At 38.3% G+C, this 23,618-nt stretch overlaps 1 protein-coding gene and 1 long non-coding RNA gene across 4 annotated transcripts in view; one reads left to right on the plus strand and one right to left on the minus strand.

Annotated features, from left to right (window-relative positions):
• The window catches only part of LOC308348729, a 297,221-nt gene that overhangs the window by 159,443 nt on the left and 114,160 nt on the right, over positions 1-23,618 (plus strand). For all 3 annotated transcript variants that reach the window (XR_013967379.1, XR_013967380.1, XR_013967381.1), the window contains exon 5: positions 4,227-4,338. This is a non-coding gene — a long non-coding RNA (uncharacterized lncRNA). Of the gene's footprint in view, positions 1-4,226; positions 4,339-23,618 lie in introns of those variants that run through there.
• Positions 17,618-23,618, minus strand: part of EFEMP1 (EGF containing fibulin extracellular matrix protein 1) — a 58,746-nt gene continuing 52,745 nt past the window's right edge. Inside the window, exon 11 of the mRNA XM_080813016.1 lies at positions 17,618-19,216. Coding sequence (XP_080669142.1) covers positions 19,055-19,216 — 162 coding nt within the window. The 3' untranslated portion in view covers positions 17,618-19,054. The remainder of the gene's footprint in view (positions 19,217-23,618) is intronic.

The following is a 23,618-nucleotide window of genomic DNA, read 5'->3' on the forward strand; positions in this document are numbered from 1 at the left end:
CTCTCTGCCTGCTTGTGATCTCTCTCTGTCAAATAAATAAATAAAATCTTTAGAAAAAAAAAAAAAGAAATTTTCTCTTCAAATTTGGCTCTTTTCCTGAATGTACAACATCCACATTTTAATGAGCTGAGGAGGAAGTCAAGATACATAAGAGATAGTTTTAACTCTCAAAATCTTAGTCAGTAAATGAGGTAATGTGATGATATTCAGTAAATATCAATTTGAGCTGATCCTCGGAAGATAGAAAACATTTCTATGCTCTTTGGTCGTTCAAATAGTTTGAGCAAAGGTACAGAGATATTTCCAATCAGTGAACACTGTTTTTGGTGTTTATTTTGTTTGGTGTGAGTAGTATTTGATGCCTTTTGACAACTTGCTTCATCTAGTTTTCTTGGCTTCTGTGTTACCACATTTTACTAGGTTTTCTCCTGTTATTCTAACAGCTTTTTTCAATCTCACCCCCAGGTTTCTATAACCATATAAGATCCTCCTGATGCCTGGTCTTTGCCTCTAGGCAGGTTCCTCTCTTAAAGGTCGGACCTATATATCTGCTGTGCATGCCTGCATATTCAACTCTTACTTAAATACCTTATGTCCAGCATGACCAAAACTGAACTTACCATCTTTTCCCCACTTCTGCATCCCTCAGTGTTTCCCATCTCAGTGGTTAATGTACATCCAGTTATTTAAGTCAGAAACACAATCTTTGATTCCTCCCTCCCTATCACTGTCCATATGATTAACTATCATGCTCTTTATATTGTCACTTATTAATATTTCCTGAATCTGCCCAGGTCTCTTCATCTCCACTGCCACTTCCTTGAGTCAGCTCACCATCATCTTTTGCTTGAATGACTACAGTAGCATCTACCTTTGATTTTTCCTCCAGCTAATTCTTTCTCTATAGTGTTGCCAGATAAACCTTTCTAAAGCACAAACATGACCAGTGTGATTTTTTTTTCCTTCGAGCCCTCTAATATCTTATATTTGCTCTAAAGACAATGTCCAGTTTCCTAAATAAGGCTACTTACCTTTCTTGTCCTGGCCTTGCTGACCTCTCTTGCCTCTTGCCACCACCACTCAAGCTCCCTGAGCTTCAGCCATTTTGAAGTGCACTTGCAGTTCTCTGACTCACCGGGTGAGTTTTCTTATCTCTAGGAACTTGCGTGTGCTGTTTCCTATCTAGCACATGCGTCTCAGCAGGGAAATCACTGTTCATACTGATTCTAATGGATTGCTTACTTGTCTATACCTCTTTAGGTCAATCAATACCTCTTAAAGAGTCTGAAACATTTTAGATATTCAGTAGATTTTTTTTTTTTAATGAATAAGTGGTGATATATGAGGAATGGCAGATCACTCAGTTTGACTGTAATGTAGGATATAAGAAGGACAAGAGTGAAAGATATAAAAGAATGATGGCTGGGTGTCTTGGGGTGGTTCCTTGAACACAAATTCTGAAATAAAGATTCCAGTGCAAGAAGTTTTTTGGGAGGGGCACCTGGGTGACTCAGTGGATTAAAGCCTCTGCCTTGGGCTTGGGTCATGATCCCAGGGTCCTGGGATCGAGCCCCGCATCGGGCTCTTTGCTTAGCAGGGAGCCTGCTTCCTCCTCTCTCTCTGCCTGCCTCTCTGCCTACTTGTGATCTCTCTCTGTCAAATAAATAAATAAAATCTTAAAAAAAAAAGAAGTTTATTGGGAAATGCTTGTAGGATCAACCCTTGTGAGGGAGTCAGGGAAGCAGGACAGGACAGAGGGACAAGTTGAGTCGAAATGAAGTTGCAGCAGGGTGATCAGCTAATCCCACATGCCACATAGAAGTTGGTGTAACTGTATAAAATTGTCCTGAATTGAGACAAGGGGGCTGGGCCTTTGTATTCCCATAATAATCACTTATTAAATGTGGTCTGCCTCTGGGGGGGAAGCAAACCTTGGGCCAAACAGTTCCTTTTGGTCAATGGCAATTTCTGGGGAAGAATTAAACTCTGACTTGTCAGAAGCCAACACGGCTAGCATCTGGGGGATCTAGCTGAATGCTTTGGTACTGAGAGGAGATCTGGGTGGCATACCACAGCATCCTTGACACTACGCCTAGTTCATTCCAGACTGAGGAATTTATATTTTATTTGGTAGGCCTTGAGGTACCACTGAAGGTATTTTCTCAGAATAGTAATGTGATTCAGACCTACATATAGGAAGATTAATCTGGCTGAGGTGATTAGATTAGACTGAAGATGGAGAAACTGGAGACAGAGAAGACAAAATCTTTTGAAATGGCCCAGGTGAGGAAATAAAGGCCTGAGCAAGGGTGTTGGCATTGGAAATGGGAAAGGCAAGTGGTTGGTAATAGGAGATAACACAATGCTAGAATTTGCAGGCCCTGGTGACTGGTTTAATATGGGAAGTATGGAAGAGTAAGGAGACCCAAAAGTGAATCTAAGGTTTTGAGCCTAGATGAAATATAAGAATAATGGTGCCGGAAATAGAAGTTTAAGAAGAATATAGGCGTGGTGGTAGATTTCTTGAATTTGCAAGATGGTAGCCACTCAAATAGAAGTGGCCTACAGGTAACTGGAAACTTTTTTGGGAGGGCAAAACACGCTAAAATAAAAAGTTATATAATGATATGAGGATGGTCATTAGTAAGTATTAAATGGTTAAATAAACAGTTAATGCTAAGGAAGATCAGAGAAGAGAGAAATCCTTATGGCCAAGAAGTCATCATGGAGGAGCTGGGTTTTTGAGTTGGTAGATGGAGGTGTGGGGTCTAGGAAAGAGAGAGAAGGAATGACAACATTCTAGGTGGGGGGCAATGGTTTGATTAGAGGCAGAGAGGTAGGAATATATACCACATTCCATGATATTGTAAGACCACTTTGACTAGAGGAAAGGATTCATTGAAGGAAATACTGATTTAAAAATTATACAGTTGATTGTGGAAGGACTTGAATTACAGGCTGAAGGACAGGGAGCTTAGAGGAATTCAAAATTTTTTTTTTTTTTAAGATTTATTTATTTGAGAGAGAGAGAGAGAGAGAGCGAGTTGGGGGAGGAGAAGAGGGAGAGCATCTTCAAGCAGACTCCCCAGTAGGCATGAAGCCCTTGTGAGGCTGGATCCCACAACCCATGGGATCATGACCTGAACTGAAACCAAGAGTTGGATGCTTGATGGGCAGAGCCACCCAGGCACTCCAGGAATTCAGATTTCTTTTAAAACTTTGTCTCTGTTTCTAAAATTTGGTTCTATCTACTGCTGAATGTAGGTGTTCATAAGCCATAGAACTAGAACTTTCAACTTGAGAGATACTTTCTGTGATTTTTTATACCCAAGTGGTTCTGATGTAGAAGACTACTGGTCATTGGCATTCTTTTTTGGGAGATTATATGAGGACACATTAAAGGAAAGTCCAGCCTGAATGTATTTCTGTGGCTTTTATATTCACAGTCTTTGCTTAGCTTTCATGAAGCGCAAAGAATCTGTGGCCTAATTGGTCAGCTTGTATACTGGCTCACCCTGAAAAGTAAATATTGTGTATCTGCAAGTGGAAAGTCAGTATGTGTAATCTAGCTGCCTAGTCATGCCTGCTCCAAACACTGTTGAGAACTTTGACCAAGGGCTATAAAACTGTCAAGAGCTGGGGCCCACATTTGCTTCCACATCAAATAGCTTGTAACTGAAGCTATTGGGAAGACAATAGGGCATGCATTTGACTTGCTGAGATCCCTTGTTTATTACAGAAGCATCTGGCAGAGCTAAATAGCTTTGTATTACATCATTTTTCATTTCTTGTTTTTTTAATTTATCCTCTAGTTGAATTTAACATCAAAACTTGCCCACCCTCTTCTAAGTACACTCATAGAATAAAAAGGATATCTTGATATCCGTGCTATAACTTCAAAATGGAATTTTCAGATTGGCACTTGAACCATTAAAAAATAAAACAAAACAGAAATTTACTTGGTGCCTTTCAACATATGTTTAGAAATTTCACCTTCTTCCAAGGTGGTCAAGGGCTGCTATGAGACTTCCCCATTGCCATTTTGTGACATTCATAGAATAACTTATTTTCTATTTTTTTTTTCATAATTTCATCACAGAGTATTTGAAACATCTCTTGGGAAGGGGATGGAAATTACTGCTGAAGACACTAATTCTTTCTTTCTTTCTTCCTTTCTTCCTTTCTTTCTTTCTCTCTATCTTTCTTTCTTTCTTTCTTTCGAACAGGAAGTGAATAGTGTTTATTGAAGCCACATGGTTACTTTCGGAATAGCCTGCTAGATTTAGAACGAGTGATGGAGAATATGCCATTGATGTGCGAGCAGTTACTTCTGTTAAGGTAAAGTAACCCAGGCATGTTTGTAGCTTTTTGTACAGCTAATAGCATGAACTTTCACTCAACAGAAGAAAACATGTCAAATCTTGAGCAATTAAAAAACAGGGCACTTGTGTACTTTATTAAGTTGCAACTGGTATTCAACAGCTCTGCATTAATCTCTAAGAAAGAAAGGAGGATTTACTCTATCTATTGTTCAGCCTTGCACAACTGATTTTATACTTCAGGCCACAGAAATGTTTATTGTACCATAAAGATTTTTTTATTCTTATATATTTAATCATGTCCTTTAGAGACTTGGTCTAAAGGGGGGGTAAAGTTCAGTGATTTAAAGAAGAATCATGTAAGAGTTATGTGTGTTGTGCTTTCAATTCTGATTAGAAATCTTATTTGTTTAATGCCTTACTTACTCCATTTAGATCCTTAGTGAATCCAGACTAATTTTCACAGCTACCTTAGACATCCCTTTTAGGAACTTTTCACTTCTTCCCTATTTACCTTGGCTAGAGATGTGGAAGAGTCATCTCCAGACCCATGGTATGATTTTGAGGGTACTAAGAATTCCTTGTTTCCCAAATTAACTCTCATAGCTTTTTTGTTTGTTTGTTTTTTAATGAAGTATAATTGACATATAGAGTTATATTGGTTTCAGGTGTACAGCAAAATGATTTGATGATTGTATATTTTGCAAAATGATCACAAGAAGTCTAGTTAACATCTGTCACCATACACAGTTACAGATTTTTTTTCTTCTTGTGGTGAGAACTTTTAAGATCTATTCTCTTAATAACTTTCAAATATGTAATAATTTTTATTAGTAATATTCCCTTAAAAGTCACCAAAGATCTTGATGCAATTTGCTTATTCATGATATCAACTAGTCTCATCCCTAGTAGACAGGGTTTTGGCTTACTAACAGGTTTTTTAAAAAGAAGCACAGAAAATACAAATGGCCATACAGAATTAGCCACTGATTAGTAATGAGGTGGTAAGGACTGCAGGCTTTGGAGTCAAACTTATCTGGGTTATAGACCTTGCTCTACCACTTTCTACTTGTGTGGCATCTGTTTCTTATTTCTCTGAGGCTCAATTGCTTCCTCTTTCAAATGGGATGAAAATGTCCATATCACAAAATGAGCTAATATTTGTAAAGCACATCAAATGTCTAGCACAGCATTAGACCACAGAGTATGGCGTATAATAGGTACTTAGTAAATGTTAGCTCTCCTTATTACTATTTAGATAACCTAGGCATTAAAAAAAATGCTTTTCTTGGAAAAGGCTAACATAGATTTGCTGACACTAAGGTATACCTTGAAGATGTTTAAAAGATATGCCTTAGATTTTTAACTGAGGTACTAGACTAAATCCCATTTTAGGAGATTAATGTGAACTGACCAACACCTGAATCCTTGCTACCAAACCTCACTTAAAATACTTGAATCCAAACTGCTCTGGCAGCTTCTGCCTCTTTCATCTACTTATCTGATGTCTGGCACCTCTTACCTCTGTGGATGTGGTAGCTAAAGTTTGGACTTTTCCCCTGGTACTCCAGTTCCAGAAAGTTTGGCTTTGTTGTGCTACCTCATCCATCCAGGCCTGACTCTCTGTCCTGAGATCTGTTTTTTGGCTTTGTCCTACCAGATCAACATTGATGGACCCATCCCATGGGCTCCATATAGGACACTAAGATGTTGAAGTTATCAGTTAATGGGACTGGTGAACTCTATACCAAAATACTACTCCAATTTTAGTATATGTGCTGCCGAAGCGAGCACCCAAAATGCTACTCAACAGGCACTCATACGGAAGATTCTGGTAACCCACTCCCAGGTTTGGGACTCAGCCTCTAGCTTTAGTTTAATGCCTGGCTGTAATTATCTATCACATTCCCAAGTCTCCTATGGCTTCCTTGAGTTTGCTTTGAATTTTTAAAAAAGAACTCTTTTTTTTTAAAAAAAAGATCTTATTTATTTATTTGTCAGAGAGAGAGAGGGAGGGAGATCCATAGAGAGATAGAGAGCACAAGTAGGGGGAGTGACAGGCAGAGAGAGAAGCAGGCTCCCAGCTGAGCAAAGAGCTCCTTATAGGACTTGACCCCAGAACCTTGGGATCATGACCTGAAGGGAAAGCAGAGGCTTAACCGACTGAGCCACCCAGGCATCAGGATTTTAGAAGTGAGAAAGAACTTCTTAATTTGACATGAAACTCATTGTAAAAAAGGTGATAAATTACAGATATAGGAAAGCAGAGAGAGGAGAATACAATGTTGTTTCAATCCTATCCCAGAAATAAGCATAGTTAACATTTTGGTACTTTTTTCTTCCCATACATATATTTATGTGATTGAGACAGTATCTCCTATTTTCTGCTTAACACTATATCATAAACATCCCCTGCTCCGTATGTCTTTTTTTTTTTTTTCCGTATGTCTTTTTTAAAAAAAGATTTAATTTATTAATTTGACACAGAGAGAGAGAGATCATAAGTAGGCAGAGAGGCAGGCAGAGAGAGAGGGGGAAGCAGGATTCCTGCTGAGCAGACAGCCTGACTCGGGGTTCGATCCCACGACCCTGAGATCATGACCTGAGCCAAAGGCAGAGGCTTTAACCCACTGAGCCACCCAGGCGCCCCAACACTTACATATTTATTGAATGAATAAACAAGTATTGAAAAGGTGGCTTGCCCTCTTTAAAAATAAATAAATAGAAATGTGGAAATGAGGATTCTACTTACCCCTGAACATAAGAAGTACACTACAGAAAGGGGACAGAGAATTTTGAGGGGGAAATAAGGGTGGGGGAGGTTAAGGGAGAGTTTCCTACACCAGTACCTGCCTTCCCACCTAGGTTAATGATATACATGCAAAAGGCCTAAAGAGCAAGGTGGAGGGAAAGTAAGAAGGCAAGCTTCACCACATTAAATGAAAAGCAAACAATATGCCTATCAGCATCGTAAGATATACCACTCTGCTAGGAAAACCCAAGACAAAAGAATTATTAGACACAACAGTTCAAAGCACATTGCATCTGTCAAAATGTCCATCATCTTGTATAGAAATGTACCATTCTAAGAGAGAAAAGGGAAACTTTAGCAAAGTCACTCAGGAACAAGAGCTTACTTTGTCTCCTTCATCTGGTCAACTCCTCTATCTGAAAGCCTTTTAGCTGCATGCTAAGGACTGTGTAAAAGGACAATAGGGAGGTCTTTTTCATTGTCAAGGACAGGTACACTTTGAAGATGACTCTCAAAAGAGGTTAAAATGAGTCAACAAACTATTGTTGGACTTATGCAAGGGCATGTGAAGCTCATATTAAAGCCACACACACAAAAATCTTGATCTCAAAGAATTCAATTTTAACCTAGGGGAAGTGTGGGATGGAAGGAACTAACATGCAATATTGATTTCATTCCAAAGAAAATTTAAGGGGGTAGAGATCTACCTCAAGACGATTAAGTTAATGGATGTTCTGGGGATGGTCTTTGCCATTCCAAACAACTACCTACACTGTGTATTTGAAGGATAATAACTAGAATTTAAAAATTTGAAGAGAAAAAAAGAAAGGTAAGTGTAATTTGGGACAAAGCAAGAAAATGTGACTCAAAAAATGATGTAAAATATGGAAGTGGTGCTAATTCCATGCAGGCTATTACATTTGTGAGAATTATATTTTCTGGATGCACTTTAGGAAATATGTGAACATTCTAGGGAGATGACAGGTCAATGTCTGGGGGTGTGTGTGTGTGAGCATATTTAAATGGTAATTATTACTTCTGTACAATTTCTTAGATATCCTTAAAAGGAAAGTTTAGAAACCATCTGAGAAGAGCTGACCTAGAGAGAAGTAGCATGGCAAATTTGAATCAGCCTGCCCAGGTTTATGGCCTGGCTCTGCCTTATACAGGTCGTGAGACTTTGCACAAGTAACCTCACCTCACAATCCTGTTTCCACTTGTGCAAAAGAAGATAACAGGGATGCCTGGGTGGCTCAGTCTAAGTGTCTGACTCTTGGTTTCTGCTCAGGTCATGTTCTCAGGGTTGTGGATCGATACCTGTGCTGGGCATTGAGCCTGTTTGGGATTCTCTCTCTCTCTCTCTCTCTCTCCCTCTGCATCTTCCCCTGCTCATGCTGTCTCTCTCTTTTTCAAAAAAAAGTGGGGGATAGTAATAACAGGTCACAGGAATACTCGGAGCATTAGAGACACTATATCCAGGAGACATAAAAATATATGCCTACACAAAAACTTGTACACAAATGTTTATAGCAGCATTATTCATAATAACCAAAAAGTGGAAACAACCCAAAAGTCCATCAGCTGAAGAATGGATAAACAGAATGGAGTGTAGCCAGAGGATGGAATATTATGCGGCCATAAAAAGGGATGGAAAACTGCCATATGCTACAACAGGCATGAATCTTGAAAAATTATGTAATTCCATTCATATTAAATGCCCAAAATAGGGAAATTAATAGATATAGAAAGTAGATTAGTGATCATTTAGAGCTGGGGATAGGGATAGAGCAGAGGGTAGGAAGATGATAGCTAAAGGATACAAGGTTTCTATATGAGCAGGTGAAAATGTAAAATTGACTGTGATGATGGTTGCACATATCTGTGAATATACTAAAAGCTAGTGAATTGTATACTTTTAACAGATGACTTGTATGATATATAAATTATATCAATAAAACTGTTAGAAATTTTTAAAAAAGAAACAAAAATAGAGAAGGGATACAGAAAAAAATAAATGAAGCTCCAAGTAAAGCTAAAAATAAATCTGAGAGAAAATGATTCTCAGTGGGTGCCTGGGTGGTTCAGTTGGTTAAGAATCTGACTCTTGACCTCAGCTCAGGACATGATCTCAGGGTCATGCGATTGAGCCCTGCTCCACGCTAAGCATGGAGCCTGCTTAAGATTCTCTCTTCTTTTCTCTCTGTGGTCCTCCTCTCTGCACCCCCATTAGCATGCTCTATACCCCCCCAAAAAGGATGAAAAGAAAATTATTCTCTTTTCCAGTGGAACACCCCAATTCCTAGAATAAAGAATATACTCATTTGCTAGCTTCCCCACTGAGGCAGAAACTGCTAGCTAGTGACCAAACCCATTTTCTTATCTTCCTGGACACAGCCAGACTCTATTTCCCAGCTTTCCAAAGGAAAATGAGCATGGTGATGGAATCCACTTCCAGGCCTGTCCCATAAAAAGTTCTCACATTCCATCCATCATTGATCTATCTTTTGATGTAGATGAGCACAGTGACCTTGGAAGACATTTGAAGATGACAGAGCCCCAAAATGAAAGGAGTTTAGATTTCTGAATCTCTGCTTGTAAACAATTGCCTGCCTATCAGCTTATGGGAGCCAGAAACCTAGCTCTCTCACTGTCTATGTCCAAGCCATTATTGAATTCATTGTCTCCTATGTGTATTGAATTTGTTACCTTCTCTTCATGCTCTCCACCAACACTTTATCCAAGCAAACACATCTTTTCTCGGGCTCCTGGCATAGCTTTCTAACCTGCATCAGTTCTGGCCCTCTTCCAGTTTATCAAAACTTGTTTTTCTTCTACGACCTACACTGGTTCTGGATGCTAAGATGTTAGGACACATTGTATTGTGATAGGATCATTGGAGAGGCCTTGAAACTTTGTGCATGCTGTCAACACAGAGGGTAGTAGGAATATTTCTAGAATCAGACAGGAACTGAAATTAACCATATATAGAAGTGACTGTGAATATATATATATATATATATATATCCCACTAAACTCAAACAAAATGCACCCTCCTAACTTAATTTTCCCAGGTTAGAGTCCCAAAAATGCTTGTGACCACTCTAGTGCCATCCACCATGAAAAGAAATATGATGTGATAAAGGAGGAGGGGCAGGCAGGAAGCAGGCAGAGGCTAAGCAGAAAGAGCAGTCCTAATCAATTCGACTAAAATGTATTACTCTTGCAAATTTTACAAAAACATGACCATGTGAACACATTGCTAGGTCCATTCAGGACCTTGGAAGAGACTAGTGTATGGGAAAGGTCTTAAAGATTTAGCTTCATTAGCTTCTCTGAAAGTTCACCTTTGAAGGGCAACCAGTTTTTTGTTTTTGTTTTTTTTTTTAAGATTTTATTTATTTATTTGACAAAGAGAGAGAGAGAGCACAAGCAGGGGAACAGCAGTCAGAGGGAGAGGGAGAAGCAGGCTCTCTGCTGAGCAGGGAGCCCGATGAGGGGCTCGATCCCAGGACCCTGGGATCATGACCTGAGCTCGGGGCAGATGCTTAACCCAAAGCCCTGAAGGGCAACCACTTTTATACAGTAGTTTGTAATCGGACTTGTGATGTGCTTTGGAATCTCACAGGCTCATGGTGTTAACCATATGATACCACTTTACATAACATCTTATGTGTCTTTGTGTCTATTTCAGAACCATGTGTCTTGGATGTGGTTGGTCCCTAACTTGTGAGGTAGGTGATTCTTGGAGAGGAAAACTAGAGTAGAAGAAGAGAAAGATAGAGTAAGAAAGAAAGAAAAAAAAAGATGGAGAATCAACAAAAAAAAAAAAGTCAGGAAAGAGGTTCATGTGATTTGAAGCCATCCGGTCAGTTATGCATGCTTCAGGTGTCAGACTCATCATGCAATGAGCTGACCTCAGTCAGCAGATTTTCATGCCTCCTCCAATTCCTTTCAGTCACTTGAGTTTACTGGGGCTGCATTTGAAATTTCTAGCTCACTGACAGAATCATTCTGCAGGCAGTTATAAGTGGGTGTGGTGTTAGTGCCGCTGGGGCACCCCCCACAACAGAGTTGGAAGTTAGTAGATAAATGGCCCAGCCTAAGCAGCTAGGCAGCTTCTGGTGGGATGCTTTTGTGGTAAGTTCCACAAGATTTCTCAGAGGCTCCCTAGGGGAAATGTGTACCAGTTGTCTATAGTAGTGATTTACTCATTAACTCATTTATTGGCATCTCTCCTTTCCCTGACTCATTTTCCCCACTTCCTTGCCTGTTCTTTCTGAGTTAACCTCTCAAACTATCCACACTCAATTCTTATGTCAGGTTCTGCTTTGGGGGCAACACAAACCAAGACACCTGGTTTATTTTAAGTCACAGGCAAGTAATTTACCACTCAAAGAGAGAAATGTGATCTAAATATTAAAATACAAAAACGTGAATACAGTTTTTAAAGGAAATAAACAATTTGGAGATACCAAGAAAATGCAACAAAATTATTTATTTGTGTTATATGCATCTGTTTAAAAATAATGCTGAGATTCTGCAGAAACTAATTTAGTTTCTATGGGAAGATAAAAAAGAACTGAATTCTTGCATTCAGGTCTTTAAACTTCTCTTGCATTTGTATTCTGACTCTGGCTTATTAAAGGGGTCTGTGCTCCATTAACATACACATGCGCTTACAATATAAACAGCTTAACTAGACATCTGTGTTGACTACATACAAGAGGCAGTTAACTTTTAGCCTTGTTTCTGTTCAACGATCTTGATATTTTAGTCTGCTGGCCAGATGAAACAAGATTGGTTTTTTTGGTACCAGATGTGTCACAGTTTGGGTTTGTATTTTGCAGGTGCTCCCCCCAGCTGGGAGGATGGAAATGTGCCATCTCTCTGAGATGATGATTCGGGATAGAAATATAAGTCTGTTAAAAATAATTCGACGTATTAATGGAAGGTTTTGTCCCTTGTGGGCTTCTTATACATACCATATGAGCAGACCAGCAGCTGTTCTATATTTTAAAAGAAGAGTTAGAAAGTTAGAAGCATAAACGGCTATTCAAAACATAAGCAACATATTGGAGTCATGGAAACAGGATTCAACAATAAACTTGTATTTGTGAAGCTTCCCAAAAATAATAATCCCACTGGGCTATGTTCAGGTGGTCTTAGGATACTGAACAATCTTCCTATTTCCATCATTTGGCTTCACTAAAACATCTCCCTTGTAGAGGCAAAGTGGTAGAGATGACTTTATTTATTCGATATGGGGATTGGTTTCCAACTGATTTCTACCCTTCAATATTTTTATTTTTAAATTACAATTTTATTTATTATTTTTTAAATTTATTTTTTATTTTTTTATAAACATATAATGTATTATTAGCCCCAGGGGTACAGGTCTGTGAATCGCCAGGTTACACACTTCACAGCACTCACTATAGCACATACCCTCCCCAATGTCCATAACCCCTGCCCCGCTCAGTTTGTTTTGTGGCATTAAGAGTCTCTTATGGTTTGTCTCCCTCCCGGTCCCATCTTGTTTCATTAAATTACAATTTTAAAAGCCCTACTTGTTTTTGCCATTTTTATTTAAACACAGTGTGAACGAACTAAAAGCCCCACTGAAGACTGAGTTGTTAATAAAATGAGGCATCTTATCTTACTCTGGGTGATGATATTCATTTTTTGTTCCTTCAAAAATCACCTAATGTTAGAAGGCACCTTAGAGTACATTCATCACAACCCATGCCCACTTCTCAGGTGAGGTAACTGAAGGCCACAGAGATTGATTAAATAGCTTGATCAAGGTCAGAGAACCAGATAATGGGAAATCCACAAACAGAATCCCTAGCTATTTGTCAATAAAGTGCTTACTTTAAACGGTGAAAAAAAAAATCCCCTAATGAATATTAACCAATGTCAAGGAATGGCAATAATCTACACAATAGCCCCTAACTTTATACTAGTCCTATGGAAGGAAGGACTCTGTAAGTGTTTTGGCCCAGCTTCTGAACCGGGAGAGTGTTAGCCTCATTCCCTCTTCACCACTGTTGCTCTCAAAGCTCCCCCATGCAGAGAGCTACATCTGGATCTGTAGTAATAGACTTTTTCTTTTGGGAATTGCTGTCCTCTCCAGTATAGTAAGGTCTACATGAATGGTCCTTGACTTTGAATTTCTAGAGTTTAGGAGTATTTCGTGTAACACGATGACTTCTGCCTCTCTGGAGTTTTTAAAGAGAACAAATCAGCTAAAGTTTAAGAAAGTAAATGAGAATCAGGTTGGCATCTGTATTATTTCAACACAATTGCACGTAACAGCAGTGGTGACAACTGGTCACAGCAATCAGCAAAGCTGGTCCACGATTTGGGGTGGATGCTTTGCAGGAAAGAAAGCAATTGCTTGTTGGTGTTGAAATTTGGAGTATGGCCAATGAAAAGAACTTAATCTAAATCAGAAGACCTGCATTCTAGGCACAGCACTGTTGCCTAACAAACTGTGACCTTGAGCAAGTCTTAAAAATAAAATGACCTGACTAGGTGGCATTTGAATTTAGAATCCTATTATTGTTATTGTTATTAAAAAGAAGTGCACGTAATAAGAGGTTTTATGTTTAAAGATTTATTTATTTCTTTCTTTATTTGACAGACGGAGATCACAAGTAGGCAGAGAGGCAGGCAGAGAGAGAGGGGAAACAGGCTCCCTGCTGAGCAGAGAGCCCGATGTGGGACTCGATCCCAGGACCCTGGGATCATGACCTGAGCTAAAGGCAGAGGCTTTAACCCACTGAGCCACCCAGGTGCCCAAGGTTTTATGTTTAGAGGGAGTGGAGATAGCAAGTTATTAAAGAAACCAGTTAAGAGGGAAATTTTGCAGCTGAAGGGAACTTATTTTGGGGGGGGGGCAGTCTTAATAACCAAGAGGCCTTTCCTAATCACTGTCAGAATGGAACTGTCCAGTTCTAGAGTATAGAAGTCTCTGAGCCCAGGAATGGTTAACAGAATGGTGAAGTGATGGAAATGATCAGTTGTGTCCTTATTACTGAAACTTCCTAAGAATATACATATTTCCCTGGAAGCATGTTTGGAAGTATGGGAACCCATGGCTGGACTTTTTTCACTAGTGAAACAAGGCAAAATGACTTTTAATTTAACATGAGTATTTCTATTTCGGTATCAGTGAAAAGGAGCAAAAACATGCATAATTTAACAGATTGAATAGCAAAAAAATCATTTTGAATTGTAATTTAAAAATTTATGGCTAGGTCGCCTGGGTCGCTCAATTGGTTAAGTAACTGCCTTTGGCTCAGGTCATGATCCCAGAGTCCTGGGATGGAGTCCCACATAGGGCTCCTAACTCCATGGGGAGTCTGCTTCTATCTCTGACCTTCTCCTCTCTCATGCTCTCTCTCACTCTCTCTCAAATAAATAAATAAAATCTTTTTTTTAAAAAGTAAAAAAACCAATTATAGCTAAATTGGTCCTTGGCCCCAATAATGAACCCACAATGTGAAGATCTATTTTGGGGAAGGCACTATGAATTTTTTCTTCTACCAATGTCCAGTGCTCCCAATAGCCACTGCACACAAGGAGTGCTCAGATGCTTTAAAAAATTTGGCAAATTGAGGTAACTTATCTGTCAGTGCAGCCCAGGGGTAGGCATTAGTTACAGTTGTTTAAACTGGAAAAGCTCCTTCTTTCAATATCTCAGTATTTTATGGATAAAGAAAGCTAAGTCTTACAAGTGGTTAATGTTAGAACTGGTTCTTTTATAATACATCACACTCTTAAATGTTGGAAAGGATTACTATAGAAGTTGCTCAATAAATGTTTGCCTCTGAATAATAATGATTCTGGGATGTATTTGTCTTGTAATTCCCATCTATGAGAGCTGGTTTAAATCAGTGATTCTCATTGAGAAGGGGAGGAGGGAGTCATGTGTAGTTCGAAAACAAAGCAGGTCTTTGTCTTACTGCTTTGGTTTGTTTTTAGTGAAGATGTTTACTTTATTTTGAATTTCAAATTACATTAAAAAGAGAACAGGAGATTTTTCTGTTTACTGAGGATGGTTGTACCTGTAAGGGAAATCATGTGTTAGCTTTCCAAATCTCTTTCCAGGATTTTGCTTCTGTGAATGAAAAATAATTTTTTTTCAGTAGCTAGTTTTTTTTTTTTTTTTTTTTTAGTTAAAAATGAAACTAAAAATGGGTGATTTAGGTTGTGAAATTAGTGGATGAGTCATCTAAGAATCAGTTTCCTTTTTGTAGCTAAGACAAAAAGGAATTACAGGTGGAAAGAACATATCAGCTTATGTTCATCAGCTGATGAGTGTGAGACAGGGAAACTGAAGGACTCCATAAAAATCTGCTTTTTGCTTCTTTTCCTGGTTTTATTCATGCTAGGACCTGTGTCCCCACTTTACACATGCCTTAGAATGCAAATAGTGTATGTCCTCTATGTAAGGAATAAGGAATTAACGATTCCTTTAGAATAGAGAACATCTAAAGAAGGACCAAAGCCATCATAAGCATATTCTAAACCACGATTGGAGCTAGACATCTTGACGCCATGACCCCCTGCTTCCAAGGAATAACATCTAAGTCCTTGTCTTTGTTCTAACTGGTTTCTGGATGCCTAAGAGGACACATTCACCAAACCAAAATCCTCAACAAAAACCTCCAAACCCCAAGCAAAGACCAGACTCCCTCCTTTCCTTTCTGAGTGTCCCAGACACTCCATCTGTATCCGCTCTCTCTATGTTTTCAGTAAACTCTGCTCTCACTCCCTGCTGGCTCACTGCAAGGACCCTCTTGGCTTGTCCTGTGGGACCCCATTCTGGCTCCTTGGACCTGGCCTGCCAGCATCAAAAGGATAAAATGTGGTATGTCTACACTATGGAATATTATTTAGTCATAAAAAGGGATGAAGTACTAATACATGCTACAATATGGCTGAAACTTGAAAATATCATGCTAAGTGAAAAAGCCACAAAAGGGTACCTATTGTATGACTCTATTTATATGAAATGTCCAGAAAGACAAATTCAAAGACAGAGACTAGATTAGTGGTAACTCCTGCCACTTTGTGGGTTGGGAATGAGATGTTACTGTTAATGAATATGGGGTGTATAATGGGTATGGGACTAAATAGTGTTGATATTTGCATAACATTGTAATATACTAAATGACACTTAATTGTACACTTTTAAATGAATTGTTTTGTGTACTTTACAATTAATAAGGGAATCGCATCAGTGACATTTCACTGTATCAACCCTTCCCATCTGTCTATGATTTGTGAATAGGGCTAGGCTTTGGGATGAAAGTGCAGCCATTTTGCCTATAGTTAATGCTTTCTTTTAGTTTCTTTCCTTTTTATGATTTCTTTATTTATTTTAGAGAGGGAGGAGGGGCAGAGGGAGAGGGAGAGACAGTCTTAAACAGACTCCACGCTGAGCATGGAGCCCAACATGGGAATGAATCTCACAACATGGGACTGAGATCATGACCTGAGCTGAAACCAAGAGTTGGATGCTTAACCGACTGCCCCACACAGGTGCCCCTGCAGTTAATGATTTCTGTATCTATCTATCTATCTAATTATTTTATTATTATTATAAAAATGCAGTTTAAAAATTCTTATATAACATGTTTTATATATTAATTACATAACAGAAATAATTTATATATTTATATATTTACATAACATATAACATCAAATATATTATTCTATAATATATAGGATATAATTATATAATAGTAATATGTAATTCTACAATATTATACGTATGCTTAGAGGTGGGGGTGGAGGGCCAGGGCTTATATATAAATATTTCATAGAAATTTCTGTTTCTTCTTCTGTAATCCTTTGCAGAGTTATAGATAAGAAACTGTCTTCTTACTTAAAAGTGAAAGTTAGAAGAGGCCTTAGACTTTCTTTTTAAACTCTCTCCATTCCCATCACTGATTTGAGAACTGTGTCTATCTGTAGAAAAATCAATAGACTGATTAAAAACAGAAAAGTTTAGATCAAGCCTTAATTTATCTGGACTGCAAGTACTCATGTGGACAGAGTGACGGGAACGCCCTAACCAGCCCTGCTTGTGTTGAGGCTGCTGTTCATTCTGCTTCTTTGTATGGCTCTTGGCCAGACCTGTTCTCTCATCTCTGTTTCTATGCCCCTTTAACAGAAGCCCATCCCCTGTTCACATAAGAAGTTTGTGTTTTGTTTCTTGATTTCTTGGTGAACTTACTTTTTGACAACTACTGCACATTTAGTCAACACTTTGAGAAACACCTGTTTCAGGGCTAAGCTTGCCTGGGTGTCAGAGGTTACTCATATGTGTTTTGAAACCGGATGTAAGAGAAAATTGGCTGCACCCTTCTTGTGGCATGATTTTAGCAGTCTTTCCTCCTCCCCCCCTTATCTCCTAGATTATCTATTAGAAAAAAACCAAATGGTCCTTCTTGTTCTAGCAGCCATAATTAATTTTTTTCCCAGACAAAATTATATTGACTGTTACTGGTTACACTTAAAAAAACCTCCAAAGATAGAGTGATCCTCTAAAAGAATATTTATTTTTATTTAAAAATATGATACATCAAAGTGAAGCAGTTACACTTTAAACAAATAATACATAAAACCTTTCCTTTGAATTCAGAGGGAGGGCGGTTTGCTTTAGTTCACGGTCACTCTGGATGCTAAGAGTAAGAACTGTCCTCATTTTCTTCCTCTGTGAGCCTCACATATAAGGATGAGAATTTTAGTTATAAGTGAATCTCTAGAGTTTTAATTTTATTCAGAAGCTAAAGTTTCCTCAATACAATACCTATTCTTCATTTTGCTCTACATCTTGTGGAAGACCTGAACTCAGGGATGTACTTATATTTACTGAGTGTTATAGACTGAACTTTTTGTCCTCCCCAAATGCTGAAATCCTACCTTCCAATGTGATAGCATTACAAGTTGAGGCCTTTGAGAGGTATAATTAGGTCATAAGGGTGGAGCCCTCATCAATGAGATTAGTACTCTTACAAAAGGGACTTCAAGAGAACCCTTTCACTCTCTTTCTACCATGTGAATATACAAGTCTGCAACCCAGAGGACAGCTCTCATCAGAACGTGACCATGCTGGAACTTTGATCTTAGACTTCCAGCCTCTAGGCTGTAAGAAATAAATTTCTGTCATTTATGAGTCACCCAGTCTATAGTATTTTATTACAGCAGCTTGAACTGACAAATACATTGAATTTGCTTCTTTAGGTCAGCTCCAATATAGTTTTAAAATAATTTGTTTTCTTATCCCTCTGTGATGTCTCAGTATAATAATTGTTCTATGGATAACTTATTCACTTTGGGACTTTTGCTTACTTTTTTGTTCACATTCATAATAAAAAATTTCTGACAAAATTTAAAATATTCAACAGAAACCAGCAAATATACAATAATTGTTTATTACTAAGTAATAAACAACTGTGTTTTAGACTGATAATGAAAATAAAAACAACACAAATATGGTAGATCCTCATTTTCTAAAGAAATATATCTTTATTGACTTTTTCCATTTTCTTACAAAGCAGTTAAAAAATTCATTCTTGAACTTGCATGCTGTTCAGTGTTATGATGGTTGCCTCGTTATGAGACTGTCAGTGGAGCTGTGGTAAGTTTCCTTACACACCACAGAAGATAATCATTGCTTTGTCCCACTTTGACAGAAAAGAATCCAAGTTTCATTGGATAGGGTATGCTTAGCTCTCTTGAAGACCAGTTTAGTGGATTAATGTCTAATTTATATACAGTAATAAAGACAAACTTTGAATCTTTACAGATTAAATGCCCACTTTATACCATGGTGTAATTGTTTGAATTACTGGTGAGTGTACAGCATATAGATGTAGATGTACTAGATACGTCTATAAATAAAATAGTGCTTTATGGTATCAATATTCTTTGGCTGATTTAAATGCCTATAGTGGACTCTTTGAAAAGACTAAAATGAAAATGGCCCCACTATTATTGTCAATCTTAACACTGAGCTTGTGCGGAAGGTTCCTATACTGTTCACGGTTAGCATCTCCAGGTCCACGATATATTCTCTTGGTCCTGATAGTGACTTCACCAGCACAAGCATTGCACTTACAGGACTTGTTTGCTAAAATAAAAGAAAAAAGAGGGAGGGAGAGAATAATTTTTCTTGAATTGAAGTTTCTATTATTTGTGAGTATACCTAGTCCTATAAGAATTAGGGGAAGAATTTTGAGGGTAGGATAAAAGTCACTACCTAATTCCTTCTTGGTTTTGACCTTTCTTGGTTCTTTGCCCCTTGCCCACACATAGTCATTAGTTCCATGTTACTGGGATCTGCTTTCTTGATAGTTCTGTGTTTTCTGTTCATCCCTCTCTGTTAATGTTTCTCTTCACTTTTACTGAGTAGTACCAGCCTTTATAAAGACTGTAGTTCAGGTGAAAATCTGATAATTTTTTTGAACAAGTAAAGAAAGTTACTACCTTTCACTTCTTAGCATTATGCATTTGTTTACATTCTAGTAGCCAAAGAGACATGTAAATAGTTAATTTCAATAGAACATAGCAAATGCTAAGATACATGACGTTATGTAGGGTATACATAAAGAAGACACACAAAGGTGAAAAATACAGGGAAAAAGAGGAGGAACCTTGAAGCATTGAGGGGAGACTTTTTAATGTCTGAGGAAAGTCACCAAATATAATTGGAAGTTTTATAAAGAAGTATGTTCAGCAGAAACTCTATGCAGTTTCATTTTGATGAAGAATGCAATGGGTGCTGGAGAGTAGGTAAATTGGAGGAGCAGGCAGGCAGATGTGTGAATCTGAATGCCAGAGGAAAGCAGGGGTACAGACAGTGGGTTAGGATTTAACAGTTAATGTCCAATGGGTGGACATTTAAACCAGGGGAGAAAACTTATATGTGGTAAGACTGGAACTAGGAGAAGCCACTATTTAAGGAGTGGGCAAAGAAGAAGCCATTGAGGGAAGCTGAGAAGAAACAGATGATGAAGTGGGAAACAGATGAATGGCCAGCAGCATCCAAAAGAGTAGTAAGGCTGAAGGAGACTGGAACTGAAAAATGCCCTCTGGAGTTGGCAGTATGGATGTTATTGGTGGCTTTTTTCAGAGCAACTTCAGTAGGGTAATGGGAACAGAAGATTGAAGGGTGACTAGGAAGTAAGAATCCAAAGACTGTGTTTATAGGCCGTGTTTTAGGAAACTTGTATGGGAAGGGAGAGGAGAGAGAGGGCAACATCTACAGGGAGGCAAGTTGAATACGTAGGAGGTAGATGGGAGTTTGATGGAACAAAATTTTAGAGGAGATGGATGCAAGCATATAGGGGGTGAATTGGCCTTGATTGACAGAAGTGAAACCTCATCTTTGGAAAACTCAAGGGAGAATGTACGAAGGAGGACACATGAACCTAAATTTGTAGGGGATGAGTGGAAAGTTCAGGTAATTCATGTCTCTTGGCCTCAGTTGTTTCAGAAGAGTAGGAGGTGAGGTCACCTACTTAAAAGAAGGGTCCAAGCTGAAAGGATGTCCAGACTGAACTCACCTTCCTCTCTATACTTGCTCCTTCTTCCCTATCTTAATAAATGGCTCCATAATCATTTACTGTTGCTCACAACAGAAACTTATGTTGCTTTGGTGCTATCTTTGCTGCCTCCTCTTCCTCCACCTCATGATAGCCAATGATTCACCAAGTCATGGAGTTCTTCCTATATCTTCATAAATCTCTCCACTGTTTTTGGACTCACTGTTACTGCCGTAGTACCCCATTCTCTTGAACTACTAACTGGTCTCTTCATTTCTATTCTTGTCTCACTCCAATCCAGGCTCTGCAGTGTAGCCAGGCATCATTTTTTAACATGACAATCTGACAGCCATTCCTCTACCTGAAACCTTAATATGATCTTTAAGGTATCCTGTGATCTGCACCCTGCTCATCTCTCCAGAATCCTCTCAAGCGACTCCACTGGCAGTACTTGGGAGTTTCAGACCAACAGGACTTCTTTTTACTCCTTCCATTTGCTAGTCTTCAACTGCCAGTCTTCAGCTTAAGTCCACTTCTTTCAGAGGCTTCCCGACCACTTCTATCTTCTTAGCGGTTGACTGGGTGGGCACTCATGAGCACTTGCAGCAATTGTAATATGCAGCATACTTGAGAGCACTTGCTCAGTGTCTTGGCCATGAGCTCCACTGGGGCAGGGACTGGCTTGGTTTTTATTCACTGTTGTATCTCTAGGACCCAGCATGGTGCTTTACCCTTGAAGGTAATAGTAATACCTTGAAGGCACTAGTTGAATTAATTCATTCATTTAAAAATATTTTTTGAACAACTGCTCTGTGCCAGGTATATCCCTTGTGCTGACTATAGAAGAGTGAACACACAGGTAAAGTCTGCTTTCATTATACCCACACTGTAGACCATACAAGAAAATAGGCTCAATAAGGTGTAGATACCGGGTGGTACGGATGGGGAGAATGGTATTCTACCTTCAGTTTTATGTACTACTTCTTTACACTATGTCCTCTTTTCTAAGGAAGAAGGGTTTCTCAGTATTCTCCTAAAAGGAATATAAATAAAATCCTATATTCTGTAGATCCTTCAAAGATCAGGTCCAGTATCATGACCATCAAGAAACATTCTTTAACTCTTCCAGCCAACATTAGTTCTTTGATGTCTCAGACCACGGAATTAAACAAACACAAAATTGCTCCCTTTCTCCCCCCATAGATGTTAACTTTTGCCACATGTAATATATAAAGCTCTTTAAAGTAAGGCAATATGTATTACATGCACCTGGCATGGGACTGAGCATACAGTAGGAGCTTAATTAAGGTCTGATGATTGATTTTAATGCATCAAATACTCTCTACACAAGTGGATTTTCAGTAGAAAAATTTTGTAGGATTTAACCCAACTACTTCTTCAATTATGTGATAAGAAATAATCTTAAAATGACTTTTTATTTCAAATAACTTAATATTTAACTCTGGGATTAGCAAAATGGCCAAAGTTTTATATTGTTCATGGAAAAAAAAAGATTTTATGTGAGAAGAACACTGTGAGAATTTATATTTGAAAATATCTAGTCGATAAATGCACTGATATGAATCATAAAACTTTTCAAAGTGCTATGTTTATTGCAAGGAAAATAACATGCTGGAACTTTGCTTAACTGTTTGTTGATTATGCTAGTAATTTTATTTTCTTAAATAATAGCTAAAAGTTCAAAGTGGTAAACTATTTTTTAAAAAGATTTTGAGATGAACCTATTTTATTGCTCTGGGTTACAAATAATGTTATTTGTTTGGGCTAGAATTATTAAACTGGTATTATCTGAACTGCATGAAATTCATTTAGAGTAAACTTCTTACAAATATCTAGTATATCTCAAATTTAAAGCATCAAATGCTAAAGAAGTTTATTCTTAGCTATTAGAAAAAAAGAACAGTAATAAATTTTGGGTTGGATTTTCCTCTTCAGAAGTTGGTCATGAGAAATTAATCATTTCTAATTTACTGGCAAAGAAGCAGAATCACATAATTCTGGAGTTGGAAGGGAACTTAATATATCAAAGAATGGGATAAACATGTAAACATTAAAAATCTGTAAACTTTACCACAAGGATGAATTTCCCAATTTATTTTTCATGTTCTTAAAATGAAATATTGACTTTAAAATTTGATTAAAAATGAAGAGTGCCCAAAGGAGTTTTGAGAAAATTGTAACTTGATGAATAACATCCTTAGCGTGAAACAGTTACCGGAACCCTGCAAACTGCTTGGTGGGGTGCCATCATTTGCACATGAAGTGGTGAGCCCTATTTAAAATATGTCGGAATTTTCACCTAAAATGACCTTGCTGAGATGTTGCCTGGGGCCTGGAAGGCTGAGGCACTGGAGTCAGGGAGATCTGCTTGGAAGCCCTTAGAGGGATGAGGGGGTACAAGAGCCAGTTTAAAGGAAGAGAGGCAGGGGCAAGGGGAAGCAAAGATAACCATGAAGAAAGAAATGGCAGAATTGAGAGAAAGATTTCATATAGGCAATGAAAGAAATGGAAAACTCAAAGGTGACCTCACATTGTCTGCCTGAAGTTTGCAAGAAGGCTGCAACTATTGGCACATTTGGCGCCGGGGGTTGGGGTCATTGCTCAGGGGCTTCTAGGTTTCGGTTTTGGTGTGAATGTAAATCATCTTGCAGATGTAACAACAAGGAATTATGGTTTTTGAAAAGCTCTCCAGGCATTATTTTTTCTATGTACAATTAAAGAACTATAACTGATTTGTGGCATCTATTTGGAGTGTGTGTATATGTGTATATAGGCTTGTGTTCTGCTGGTCACACACAACTCCATTAGAGTCTTCAACTTGGTATCTGAGTAACTTTAGAGAAGCTACTGAATATGTGTCTCACTGTTCTGCAAAAATGGAGAAGAAATATTAGTATCTATCTGACAGTGTTACCAGGAGGATCCAGTGAGATAATGCACACAGGAAGACCTTACACAAACTTCTTA

Source organism: Martes martes (genome assembly GCF_963455335.1).
Source record: "Martes martes genome assembly, chromosome: 9".
Lineage (NCBI taxonomy): Eukaryota > Metazoa > Chordata > Mammalia > Carnivora > Mustelidae > Martes > Martes martes.